Source organism: Hemitrygon akajei, chromosome 1 (genome assembly GCF_048418815.1).
Source record: "Hemitrygon akajei chromosome 1, sHemAka1.3, whole genome shotgun sequence".
Lineage (NCBI taxonomy): Eukaryota > Metazoa > Chordata > Chondrichthyes > Myliobatiformes > Dasyatidae > Hemitrygon > Hemitrygon akajei.
The window spans coordinates 188605333-188619570 of NC_133124.1; the positions used below are offsets into that span (position 1 = coordinate 188605333).

At 40.4% G+C, this 14238-nt stretch overlaps 1 protein-coding gene across 1 annotated transcript in view; it reads left to right on the forward strand.

Annotated features, from left to right (window-relative positions):
* Window positions 1-12814, forward strand: part of gpat4 (glycerol-3-phosphate acyltransferase 4) — a 106028-nt gene extending 93214 nt beyond the window's left edge. Inside the window, exon 12 of the mRNA XM_073056901.1 lies at window positions 6233-12814. Within this exon, the coding sequence (XP_072913002.1) occupies window positions 6233-6341 (109 nt within the window). The 3' untranslated portion in view covers window positions 6342-12814. The remainder of the gene's footprint in view (window positions 1-6232) is intronic.
* The last annotated feature ends 1424 nt before the right edge of the window (window positions 12815-14238 follow it).

Consider the following 14238-nt stretch of genomic DNA (forward strand, 5'->3'; position numbering starts at 1 on the left):
TTCCTTCCATTGTTATGCTGACGACACACAGCTTTATCTCCCCTTGAAACCAAACAACCAGTCAAATCTGGTCAGCCTCATGAGCTGCCTTGAGGACATAGTGTTGGATGGCACAAAACTTCATACAGCTGTATGAAGGCAAGTCTGAAGTTGTCCCATTTGGCCCCCCTGACTCCATCAAACTGATTACCAACAATCTTGGTAACCTGTCCACCCTTGTCAAACCCCATGTCAAAAACCTTGGTGTGATATTTGATTCTGCCTTTAAGTTTGACAAGCAAATTAATGTAGTGGTAAAAGCCAGTTTTTTTCCAGCTTTGTACTATTGCCAAAATCAAGCCTTTTCGCTCTTTCAAAGATCTTGAGTCATCCATGCCCTTATATCCTCCTGCTTGGACTATTCCATTCCCTGTATATAGTCGGCCCTCCTTATTCGCGGGTTCCACATGCGCGGATTCAACCAACCGTGGATCGGGAAAACCCGGAAGTTCTCTCTCCAGCACTCATTGTTTGAGCATGTACAGATTATTTATTCTTGTCTTTATTCCCTAAACAATACAATATAACAATTATTTACATAGCATTTACATTGTATTAGGTACTATAAATAATCTATAGAGATGATTTAAAAGTTCAGGCAGTTCCCGGATTATGAATGAGTTCCGTTCCTGAGTCCATCTTTAAGTCGGATTTGAAATCGGAACAGGTACATCTGGTATTATTTAGCGTCAGTTAGTCAAATGTTTGTCTTAGTATATAATATTTATTTTACCTTTCTGTGCGTATAAAATATTTAAGAAACGTACGTACTTCAATAATTAAACCACTGAATCGCTTAGTAATAATTGTAGCTTTCATCGGGGCAGGGCCTTTCACATGCTCCATTAAAATTGTTCCGATTGTTGACCAACTGTAGCTTAATGCTTTTCCAATGACCGATGGCGTTTCACCTCTTTCCGATCACTATTACTTACACTGTATTTTCAATTGTGATCGTGATTATTTACGTGAACAGAAACACTGCAGATCCAGAGTTGCACTGGGCCCTAAAGTCCACCGCACTGAGACAGGTTAAATAAGGTCGGGGGTTCAGCTGGGTCCTAAAGACCACCGACGAGCATCTGTGGTTTTTGGTATCCGCGGGGGGGGTCCTGGAACCGATCCTCTGTGGATGACTGTACTGGGATTAGTCAGTCGTCCCTGTCCCGCCTGCAACTGGTCCAGAATGCCACAGCCAGGCTCCTGACAGGTGCCCAGAAGAGGGACCATGTTTCTTCTATTCTGGCCTCTCTCCACTGGCTACCAGTATGGTTTAGAATTAATTTTAATGTTCTTCCGTTTGCTTATAAAGCCCTAAATGGGCTGGCCCCCTCCTGTATCGCAGACCTACTTATTCTACTTCCAGATCCCTCAGGTTGGTTGACTTGGGGCTCCTGGCTGTCCCGCGATCTAAATTTAAACTCAGGGGTGACCATGCCTTTGCTGTTGCAGCCCCTAGACTGTGGAGCGGCATTCCCCTCGTTATCAGATCTGCCCCCTCCATTGACTCTTTTAAGTCCAGGCTCAAAACTTACCTTTATTCACTAGCGTTTGAATCTTCCTGGTGTGGCTGATTTTTAGCTCATGCCTAGGCTCATGTGTTGTGTATTTTGTGCCTATAAGCTGAGTGCCTTGTTGTTTAAATCTGTGTTTCTTGTATTTGTGATCTTAGCTACCTGTTATGGTTTGTACAGCACTTTGGTCAACATGGGTTGTTTTTAAATGTGCTTTATAAATAAATTTGACTTGACTCAAGAATTCATGTTTAGCCCACTGCTGTATTCTCTCTACACCCATGATTGTGTGGCTAAGCACAGCTCAAACACCATCTATAAATTTGCCAATGACACAACTATTGTTGGCAGAATTTCATATGGTGACAAGGAGGCATACAGGAGTAAGATAGATCAGCTGGTTGAGTGGTGTTGCAGCAATAACTTTGTACTCAGTGTCAGTAAGACCATGGAATTGATTGTGGACTTCAGGAAGGACAAGTCAAGGGAACACGTTACCAGTCCTCATTTAGGGATTAGCTGTGGAAAGAGTGAGCAGTTTCAAGTTCCTGGGTTTCAACATCTCTGAAGATATACCCTGAGCCTAACATGTTGATGTAGTTATAAAGAAGGCACGACAGTGTGTATACAGTTGGCCCTCCTTATCCGCGGGGGATTGGTTCTGAGAACCCCGCGGATACCAAAAAACACGGATGCTTAAGTCCCTTATTTAACCTGAATCAGTGCACTGTCTTTAGGATCCAGCGGAACCCCGGACTTTATTTAACATGTTCAGTGCAGTGGACATTAGGACCTGGCGCAGCTCTGAATCCGTGGCGTTTCTGTTCACGGAAATAATCATGATCATGATTGAAAATAAGGTGGAAGTAATAAAGCAATTGGAAAGAGGTGAAACACCATCAGTCATTGGAGATGCGTTAGGCTACAGTCAGTCAACGATTGGAACAATTTTAATGGAGCATGCAAAAGGCCCTGCCCCAATGAAAGCTACAGTTATTACTAAGCAACGCAGTGGTTTAATTATTGAAATACCTATGTTTCTTAAGTGTTTTGTATGCATAGAAAGGTAAAATATGTACTATATTCTAAGAAAAACGCTTGACTAACTGACGTTAAATAATACTGGATATACCTGTTCCGACTTCAAATCCGACTTAAAGACGGACTCAGGAACAGAACTCATTCATAACCTGGGGACTGCCTGTACTTTAAGTCATTTCTAGATTACTTATAATACCTAATACAATGTAAATGCTATGTAAATAGTTGTTATACTGTATTGTTTAGGGAATAATGACAAGAAAAAATAGTCTGTACATGCTCGAACGAGTGCTGGAAGAGCACTTCCGGGTTTTCCCGATCCGCGGTTGGTTGAATCCGTGCATGTGGAATCCGCGGATAAGGAGGGCCGACTGTATTTCATTAGGAATTTGAGGCGATTGGTATGTCACCAAAGGCTCTAGCATTCTAACTGGTTGCATCACCATCTGATTTGGAGGGGACACTGCACAGGATTGGAAAAAGCTGCAGAAAGTTGCAAACCCAGCCAGCTCTATCGTAACACTAGCCTCCTGAACATCAAGGGCATCTTCAGAAGGTGATGGTTCTAAAAAGCAGCATCCATCATTAAGGACCCCCATCAACCAGGAAGTGCCCTCTTCTTGCTACCATCAAGGAGGAGATACAGGAGGGTGAAAACACACTCAGCATTTTAGGAACTGCTTCTCTTTTTGCACTACTTTATATATATATAAAAGTGAAAACAAACTTATACACATTGATCTATTTTATTACAATTATTAAACACAAAATAATTGATTGCATAATTACCCACCCCCTTCAAGTCAGTATTTAGAAGAACTTTTGGCAGCAATTACAGCCTTGAGTCTGTGTGGCTAGGTCTCTATCAGCTTTGCACATCTTCACGCTGCAATTTTTCATAATTCTTTACAAAACTGCTCAAGCTCTGTCAGATTGCATGAGGATCGTGAATGTACAATGCTTTTCAAGTCCAGCCACAAATTCTCAATTGGATTGAGGTCCAGACTTGGCTGCTCCAGGACATTAACTTTGTTGTTTTAAGCCATCCATGTGTAGCTTTGGCTTTATGCTTGGGGTCATTGTCTTGCTGGAAAGCAAATCTCCCAAGTGGCAGTTTTCTTGCAGCCTGCATCAGGTTTTCTTCCAGGATTTCCCTGTATTTTGCTGTATTCATTTTACCCTTCACCTTCACAAGCTTATACCAAATATAGCATTTAGTCTGATGGCCGAAAAGCTCAATTTTGGTTTCATCAGACCATAGTCAATTATGTGCCTTCTGGCAAACTCTAGCCAAGATTTCATGTGAGTTTATTTCAACAGTGGCTTTCTCTTTGCCACTCTCTCATAAAGCTGCAACTGGTAAAGCACCCGGACAACAGTTGTTGTGTGCACAGTCACTCATCTCAGTCACTGAAGCTTGTAACTCCTCCAGAGTTGTCATAGGTCTCTTGGTGGCCTCCCTCACTAGTCCCCTTCTTGCATGGTCACTCAACTTTTGAGGATGGCCTGCTCTTGGCAGATTTACAGCTGTGCTACAATCTTGATGATTGACTTAACTGTACTCCAAGGGATGTTCAGTGAGTTGGAAATTTTCTTGTATCCATCTCCTGACTTGTGCTTTCCAATAGCCTTTTAATGGAGTTGCTTGGGGTGTTCTTTTGTCTTCATGGTGTAGTTTTTACCAGGATACTGACTCACCAGCAGTTGGACCTTTCAGATACAGGCGTATTTGTACTGCAATCGATTGAAACACCTTGACTGTCTATTTGGAGAGGTGGAGGTGATCTCCTTAACTAATTATGTGACTTCTAAAACCAATTGGCTCCACCAGTGATGATTTGGTGTGTTATATTAAAAGGGATGAATACTTCTGCAATCAATTATTGTGTTTTATATTGTAATTAATTTAGATCACTTTGTATAGATCTGTTTTCATTGATACAAGAGTCTTTTTCTGTTGATCAGTGTAAAAAGAAAAGCTAAATTAAATCCATTGTGATTCAATGTTGTAAAACAATAAAACATGAAAACTTCTGGGGGGGCGGGGGGAGGAGGAGATAAATTGACTTTGAACTTTGATTATGCTGAGGAGGTGAAATAAAAGGAACTGTAAGCAGGCCACGGAGAGGAGTTTGGTTTCCCCAATGTGCTGAGCCATGTCTACAACTCTGCTGTTTCCTGCATCGGTTTCCTGAATCAACCACATTGGTGGATCTAGAGTAGCATTTAAATCACAGTAGGTAAGAACAGCTGATTTCATTCTCAAGGTGTTAGTCAATAGGTTTCAAACATTTGGTCCTTTTTGCCTGTTCCGTCATTCAATGGAAGTATTTCCTTGATACCATTGTACTGAATCCTGGTGTCTGCTTTTGCTTGATATGCAAACATTTGTTTAACACTTGGTGTGGATTTCACTGAACATTCCACTGGGTGTAAAGAATTCTATAAATTTGCAACCTTTTAAATGAAGTAACAGTATCTGGATAATACTGTTTCAACTGGTATTTTTGGTTCCTGGGTGTAACTGGGATGTCTGTGAGTTTAGATGTTTAAATATTTGGAGAATCGAGTTCAGTTCAGGAAAGTGGGGCTGAAGTGGAGATCACCCTGTTAAATTAGTCTGTGATTTTCTCTTTCAATATTTCTATTAATTTCTGCATTAAGAAGAATACAGAGTACAAGAAGATATATATTGTAAGTCAAAAAAAGGATAAAATATTATCAAATACATTATATTTGAGTCACACTTGGAATCTCATTACCCTATATTCATGTAAATTAAATTTAATTGTAATACAAAAAAAAGAATCTAAGCCCACTACCAAGATTGCAGCTGTTTGGTAAAGAAAGAATAAAGGAAAAAATCCTTATCATACAGTGAAATATGTTATTAGCCAACATCTGTACTTTAAGAGCAAATCAGAGGTTTTGAAAATAGTTCAAAAATGGTCCCCACAATGTTTGAAAGTCTTGACTAAATTCAGAAATTGAACAACGGATCTTCTCTAAATTTAAGCATGACATAAGATCACGTAACCATTGAGTGTGAGTAGGTGTAACGACATCCTTCCATTTAAGCAAGAGCACCCTCCTAGCTATAAGAGAAATAAAAGCAAAAATGTGCAAATCAGATGTCTCCAAATCTTTGGGAACAAGATTTACAAATTTCAATTTCTGAGGAAACTTGGAATGGAATTTTTAAATTGGTTAACACTTTATTGTTAAGTGCCCGCCACTCCCACCTAAAATTTAAAGTGGTCCATAGGACTCAGAAGGCCAAGGATAAGCTATCTTGTTTTTATTCGGATATATCTCCCTATTGTGATAGATGTAACAATGGAGAAGCTTCACTAATTCATATGTTTTGGACATGTCTGAGTCTTGAAAAATACTGGAAGAAAGTATTCCAAACTTTCTCTGTGCTTTTCAAAGTAAATTTTAAGCCTATCCCTTTGACTGCCTTATTCGATATTGTTGGAGGAAAAGATACTATTTTGGAGTCTGTGATTTTGAATGGTGGAATGAACACACAGTGGGATGGTGCACAGTGAATGGTCTACTTCTCATGTTCACTAGATTTATTTGAAACCCTTGTTGACTTGGATTTAACCCTGATGTGATTTGTATGTTGGTTTCAGGGATGGTGGCCTCAAAAGAGAAAAAGTGAAGAACACATACAAAGAGGAGCAGCAGAAACTCTACAGCAAGATGATAGTGGGGAGCCATAAAGACCGAAGCCGTTCCTGAAATCTCCACCGGAAGACCCAATCCACTGCCAGTCTGGGGGTGTCAACTGACACATCTTTGGCTGTGTTTCTGGCCCACAATAAATTAAAGGGCAAGAGTCTTTCCAAGTACTTTCTTTTCCATCTTATTGAAGAATTTAAACCTTGGCATCATGCAGTGGAAAGAAGTCTGCTGAGATCTGGACTGTGTTTATCAGGAAATAGACATGGAAAATGTCTGTTAACAATGTATCTGTGACTGGGGTTCAGGTAAAGTAACGAACATGACATAGATGTACCAAGGATGAAAGGGATTGTCCAGCTGGTGTGGGTTATGCCAAGCCCACTTTGACCAATTGGAACAGTTAGCCATAGCTTTGTGTTTTAGCTCACAGGGTTGTGGGAGCATCTCTGTTGAGGAGGGCAGCTCAAAAGAATGAGAACAGGGAAGGAACAGGAGTACTAAACCTTTGAACAACTGAGGTGTGTTGAAGATACCCTCTGATGCATATGTACTCATTGTAGTTTCATTCTGTTTAAAGATCTGTACTTGCATGCCATTTTTTTCCCTTTAAAAATTGCATAGACCTGTATTTGTCATTGTAATCAGGAAAGGGAAAAATAATACCTCTTCCACACAGTTGGTCTGGCTGCAAGCAGATGTGAAGGAAGCCTTTCTTGTACTTAGTTTACTTCACTCCAACAGAAGACTTGGGGGTGGGGGGGGGGATCCTCCAGTATAGCAAGGGAGATCTATGTACGTGCATCGATACTGTTCCTTGGTGCTTGTTTTCTTTTCTTAGAAGCTTATCCTGTTGTTCTGTTTCATCATGTAAGGATATTAGCATCTGACTGTATTTTAGAAATGTGCCCTTAAGCAAAAGTTTTCCAATTTCTGCCTGACAGTGATTTTTGACTGTCTCCTTTTCAAAATTTGAAAACTGCCTTGGAATCATCTCATGACATAATTCGGTTTTATTGGCAGAGCCCATGTTTCTCTTCATTGTCACATTCTGTGAATCAAGCATTAGTATGGTGGGACCTTGGGAGGAATTTGCGTTAAACCATTCAGGTTTGGATAAAATCGTTTACAGATATTTATGTCGGATGTATTAGATGTGTGTGGGTGTGTGCTGTTGGATTTGTACTTGGTTTCTCTCCCAAAATACTGTGTTGATAGCATTCTGCATAGCGGTGGATATGTTCACTGGAAGTTTCTGCTGGTCTCTCCTCCCAGGAATCTTGTGGACATATGGTTCTAAGGTGGCTTCTGTCCTTAACGCATGCAGAACTGCTCTGCTAGTTCTGCTTCAGAATCATTTGAAACAAACAAGAACCCGAGAGTGGATGTGTCCTGTTGTGGGAGAGTCTAGTGCTTGAATGTTCAAAAATAAGCGATTGCTCATTTAACAAAGATAAAAGTGACTTTTTTTCTTGTCCCTCTGGTTTCATCCTCAAATGAAATAGTTTATATTTTCAAGACATGGGTAGGGAGACTCTTGATAAGCGAGAGGGTGAAAGGTTACTGTGAATAGGCAATGTAGAGTTGAGGTTTCAGTCACATTGGTTGTAACAGTATGAAGTAGTGAAGCAGGACTGTGGGGTGAGTTATTGCTCTGTTACGTATTTAAATCCATGCATCAGTGGCGGAACTGCCAAGGACCCAGTGGTGAATGTTTAACTTCATTGTGCGATTACTTCCCATGTGGCTTTCGTTAAGTAATGTTGAAAATAGCCGAGTAATGAGCAGATGGTATGAAGAGCTAATTAACAACATACTCGGCACTGTGGTTAACTGTGTCCCAAGATGCCTGACTGAAGGACAGTAGGGGTACGCACACCATTACTGTGCCACCTCCGGGATGATATGATGCCATGTGTTGAAGAGGAAGCTGGGTGACTTGCTGAAAAATGAGACAAGCACGTGGCTAAATTTGGAATATAGTTAATGGGGGCAACTGTTTCCAGATTGCCCAAATGTTGTCTTGGACTGATTCCCGCTTTGCTGGATCCTTCCAAAATACCTCAATGTTTTGGTGTTCTATCTCAATTTTACCTTCCTCCTGTCCACCACCACCACCATTTTTCCTGTAATAGCTCATAACTCACTGATCAATAAAATGGGATCATTGGTAATGAGGTTTGTTTCTAATCCAAGTTTCATAAACAACATGGTTATCGGCTTGGAACTAGGAGGCTGTCATCTTCAAGAGCAGGAAAGCAGTGAATTACTAAAAAAAAAGTTAGACAAAATGTAGACAATGTATGATGGGGAAATCAGTATAGATGTGGAACTCAAAAGTTCAGACCTGTCAAGTAGCATTACAGTTCTGGGCAGTGTTCTGGTAATTCTGATTTTATTTCTATAGATATTCATTCATTTAGCAAATAGATGATACTTTAAATTAGATTTCAACAGCCAAACTTATTTCACATGCTAAAGCCATGAATCCTGTTGCAGCTACAGAAGAGGAGTACCCCATTTGTCATTTGCCCAGTTAGTTTCTGATCATGTCTGGGTTTTTAACCCCCTGCCCCCGGTTCTGGATTTTATGAGGCCATTTGTACTGAGTTAAGGAACAGAGCTAGTTTAAGCAACTACCAATGTGACACAGCGTCCATAGCTAAAAAGATGTGAATATAATTGTTGTTAAATGAAAAGTAACATTAATTGATGAAATGGTATTGTTGACAACAGTGGAATTGAATCCAGAATCATTTAGCTGGTGTCCTGAGGAGACTGTAAGGTAATGAAGGTCCACTGATTTTTGTCTTTAACACCTTCTGGGGTATAAATACTGAGTGCATACAAATTTAAAAACAAGTTCATCAGTGACATTTGTAATAAAGGGAACTGCTGATTCTTAAACTTTAGAATTACGGTAAGCTGATGGGTGAAGGAGGCATAAGAAAGTATTGATTTACAGACTCTTTAAAAGATAATTGTAATGTGGGATGAAAAATATTTTTTACTTTGAACTGCACCTTGCTTAAGAAATGTTCTGTGCATTTATGATTTCTTTACCTGTTTCTATCTAAAGCGAAAGTTCAGACTGGTAAAGGAAGATAAAAAGCCCCTGAAGATGCACATCTGGGTGACTTCTCATTACTCATGGAATTACTCCGTAATCTTTGTTTTATATTAAATTTAGAACATAGAAACATTTGCACCATCAGTCTGGTCAAATCTGCTATATAATCCACACAGTCAACAGATACTGCAAGTATTGTTAGAAAGAAGAGGAACGTTTTATCTGTATGACTCTTGTATACTCCTGCTGCTCTTTATGTGGCTGTATTTATCAGAATAGGCTGCCTAAGACTCTTTCACAGTACTGTATTTGTCAAGTGGAGTGGAGAGCAAGTTTGTAAATTTGGTGGGGACAAAGGATGTTGGGAGTGGCAAGGGTGGAGCGCCGTGAGAGGAGTGTGGGAGAGGTGGCAGAGAAGGAGTGCCGGGGTGGGGGATGGTATGGGTGCAATCACACCCTGCCCCGAAGCACCAGACAAGGTAATTTGATTCCAAACCGTTGGTTTATTGATCATTACAGAATGTTTATCTGATGCTTTCCGCTCCATCCCATCTCCCTTCCTCTTTTCTCAACAATGATTCCGCTATCCTTGCCCCCTTCCCACTTTCAGTCCACAATGGAGACCCATATCAGGCTTATCATCACTCACACACTGCATGAAATTTGTTTTATTTTTGACTGTGGCAGCAGTACAGTGCAATAAATAACATTATGACAGTACTGTGCAAAAGTCTTAAGCACATTAGCTAAATATTATGTGCCAAAGGCGTGCACAGTACTTCATCACAAAGAAATCATTCACCCCAGTCCAGGTGTTTGAGTGGAACTTGATTTCCTGTTAGCTAATACCCTCTTCTCACTTCTTCAAGCATTCGTAACCTTCTCTTGCAGCAGCTGAAAATCCTGAAGGAAAAGTAAAATGTTGAAGATTCTTAACAAGTCAAGCAACATCTATGGAGAAAATTAATGTGTAATCAAAACAGTTGAAAGGTCGCTGTCTTTAAATATTAATTACTTACTCTCTTCAGATGCTGCCTGATCCACTGAGTATCTCCCCAAATATTTCAGGTTTGGCCTATTCTTAATATAAATTATGCTATCTGCTTGTCTGAAACAAGGCCTAATGCCTGATTTGTGCCTTCAATTAATGAACTCATTAGCGTTTGTAGTTCCTGAAGTAATCTGCCTCTTTCTCTGCTTTAGATTCTTACTTTCCAAGTAATGTGCCTTGCTTTACTTTTCAAAGTACATATTCCTGTCCATGACCTGAGTCTAATTTACTATGGTACTCAAAAGTATTAACTATCTTCATTTAGTTTTAAGTGTAAAATTAGAATTTGTTTAGTTTCTAAGTTTTAATTCTGAAGCCCACTTTTTATCAGAAATAGAAGCAGGAATACACCATTTGGCTTCTCAAACCTCTTAACACCATTTACTATCAGCCTATTTTAACCTCGCTTTCCTGCAAAACCCCGTATTTTGTAGTCCTTTAATATCTAAACATTACCTTATATCATCACCTTTTTACCATGTTTTGTCAATGAATGTTCAGTGCTACAAAAAACTGCAAATGTGAAGTGTGAACAGAAAATATAAATCCACATTGTTTGTAATCTACAATGTTTCTGGTAAATGATATCCGTTTTCTCAAATGGTCATTGCTGGTGATTTTAACTCTTTCTTTCCACATGGTTGCTCCCTGAGCTGAGAAATATTTACAGCATTTTCTATTTTTAGTTTAAGTTGTAAAACTGAAAGCAAAGTGCAATGAAATATGTTTATAGAACACAGAAATTTCTGAGAAAGGGTATACCGAGTTAATGGATCTGTGAAAACAGGTTGGCACAGTGGCACAGCTAGTAGTTTCGACCTTAAGCGTTGACAATTCATTTCCTCCTACAGATGCTGCTCAATCCACTGAGTTCCTCCAGCCGATGTTTGTAGCATGATTTGTGGAGCTGCTGACTCATAGCTTCAGAGGTCTGGGTTCAGTCCTTATCTCAGCTGCTGTATGTGTGGAGTTTGCCTGTTCTCTTCGTAACTGCATTGTTTCCCCTAATGTTCTAAAAGACCCATAGGTCAATGGGTTAATTGGCTGCTGTACATTACATTGAATGTACAGGTGAGTGGTAAAATCTAGGAGGGAAGAACATGGGAAGAACAAAAGTGGAATTGGTGTAATTGGGTGCTTGATGGTCAGCACAGACCTAGTGGGCCAAAGAGCCTGCTCCCATCCAGAGTCTTGATGCAGGGTGCTGACTTGAAGTGTTGAAGGAAGTCACATTGCATCTGCAGTGTCTTGTGTCTCCAATATGACTCTTACAAGTGCTGGAAAATCACTGAAGGTCTGACCATACCTCTATGGAAGGAAATTAGATCAATGCTTGTGAGGCATGAGCGTTCTACATACAAGATGAAATGGGCTTTAGTCTGCCTTATTTCTAGAAGAATGATAAGGAATTTGATTGAACTGTATAAAGACTCTGAAGGTTCCTGGCAGTGGTTACCGCTAACTGGTGGGCAATAAATTGTGCTGTGTTTGAGTCTTGATTTTGAAATGCTATATTCCTTGATTGGCCAGTCCCAGTGAACTGAAAACAAAAAGTCAGTTTCATTGTCGATATCTACCTTTGTTGAGAGACGGCATCCAAGAGGGGTGATTCATATTTTCCAGGATGTTATGGGAGGGTGCTGTACACTGGGGACAAGTTGATTGGCGGTGGGGGTGGGGAGGCTTTGTAATGTACTGTGCAAGGTTCATTCTCATATTCAGTGTTTAACGGGTCAGTGAAGACTTGGAGCTCCAGTATGCACATATATGTGTATCACCTGCAGATTGCAGCTCTGGGTGAAGTTGGGGCCAAATTGGTTCTGGATTGCAGGGGTAGGGGTTGATGTGGTTTGAACAAGTTCCTAATTTATTTTGTACTGCAGAATCTTTCAAATAACCACAAAGTGTTACATCTTTACTCCATCTCTGAACTGCATGAAGGAAACCAAGCTGATGTGTGTGGTAACCAGTTGTGAAGAAAACTAAGTACATTAAAATTCCAGAGCTTTCATGAAAATCAAAATTTCAAAATAAACATCTTATAATATTTTGACTGCATACAACTTGTGTAGTACCACCCCAGTGCTGAAAACATCTCCAGCCATATACACTACCAGCAGGTGAAAGCCGACGTGAATCCTGTACCCAGAACCAGGCTCAGAAGTTGCATGTCACAAATGAAAGTCAATGGGAAGGAAAAGGAGAGAATGAAGAAACAGAATTGCTGCAAAGTTTTACCAAGCCCAGTTTCATGTTGGGTTCACCTCATAGACACCTTCCATAGACAAGAAAACTAATCCATTTAGTTCCCCAACTGTGGTGTCTGGCATCTTCTGTTTAGATTGCCATATTTTTCAGTGTGTGTATTAGTTTGCTTTCTGAAATAAATAAAAGGCCTTTTCATAGCTTCAATTTGCATTTTCTCCTTGGTGTATTGTACTTGACTGAATTTGAAGACTCATAAAGGCCAAATTCACAGCTGGGAAGATAGCTGTGTTCATTAGTACCAAACACAGGGTTGGTGGTGGCAGATAAGTTATGTTTGTAAGGTGATGTGTGCTCTCTAATCTCAGGGTCAATGTGTGGTCCCAGTATGTGGCCTGAAGGAGCTGAACACCATTCCAACGCTGCTCCTCCTTGGCCCAGAAATTCGCAAGGAGATTGAGCACATTGTTGAGCAAAACAAATAAAATGCTGGGGGAGCTCAGCCAGTCAGGCAGCATCTGTCGGCGGGGGGGGGGGGGGAATAAATCATAGATGTTTCAAGCTAACTCCTTTCATCAGGGAAGGGACTCGATCCAAAACTTCAAATATTTGTTCCCTTCCATAAATGCTGCCTAACTTGCTAGTTCCTCCAGCGTTCTGTTCAATATTTCTGGTATCTGCCAGTTCTCTTAAGTTTATGAATCTTTTCCCTCATTTGCTTGAAATCTCCTCCCATGACAAAGCTGGGAAGAGGGTGTTTGTTTCTGGGAGCTGGTATTGGGCATGTGAAGCATGGCTATCCAACACAACTGAATAAGTGACATTGGTCTGTTTGGCCATTAGGGTTACCCTAGCCCTATCTAGTGAATATGGTGCATTTTGTATCAACAGCTTTGGGGTTTCCATTGCTGAGAGATGTCTGCTGATAGCAGTCCAGACCTAAAGGATAAAGGAGGACAGGACTCACTGCTGCCTAGTAGACCTTGAGATTTGTGCCAAGACTTGAGGTCATGTTCTTCAAATGTGTGCAGCCATTTTGCCAGCTCAGTGACCAACCAAAGTTCCAAATAGCCAACCCAAACTACCAATATTTGCAATATTTCTTCAAATGCCCTTTTCCTTGGTTGACAAATCATGAGTGAATTTCAACATCAATGTCTTCCTTTATTGAAAAATGACTTGAATGCGGTTCAAGTCTAACCATATAATACTGTGGATGTCAGGTGCAAGGGACTCGCCTTTCATGTGGATGTTTTAGACCCATTTTCTTGTACGTGTCAAAGTGTTAACTATGATTTGGAGCTCATGCAGAAGTGCAAGTCTAATCAGTGTAACTGGTCTGCTGAGAGTTCGGTAACCTTTGTTCTAAGAGTACTGTTGAACAGTTCTCTATTACTTCTGAAAATTAGGTTCATTCCCTCAAGAAATTTGGAGATGATATGCAACACCACTGCAAGAAAGGCCAAGAGAAGTGTTGGGCGATGATACAACTTTGTTTTAACACCAGTCTTCACTGGTTGTGTTGTACAAAGATATTTAAATATGACTTGTGGGGCAAGGATGAGACTGGACAACCAATCGATGAATCCAAAGGTTTCAGTGAGGTTGTAGAAAGCCCTGTACTGTGACCA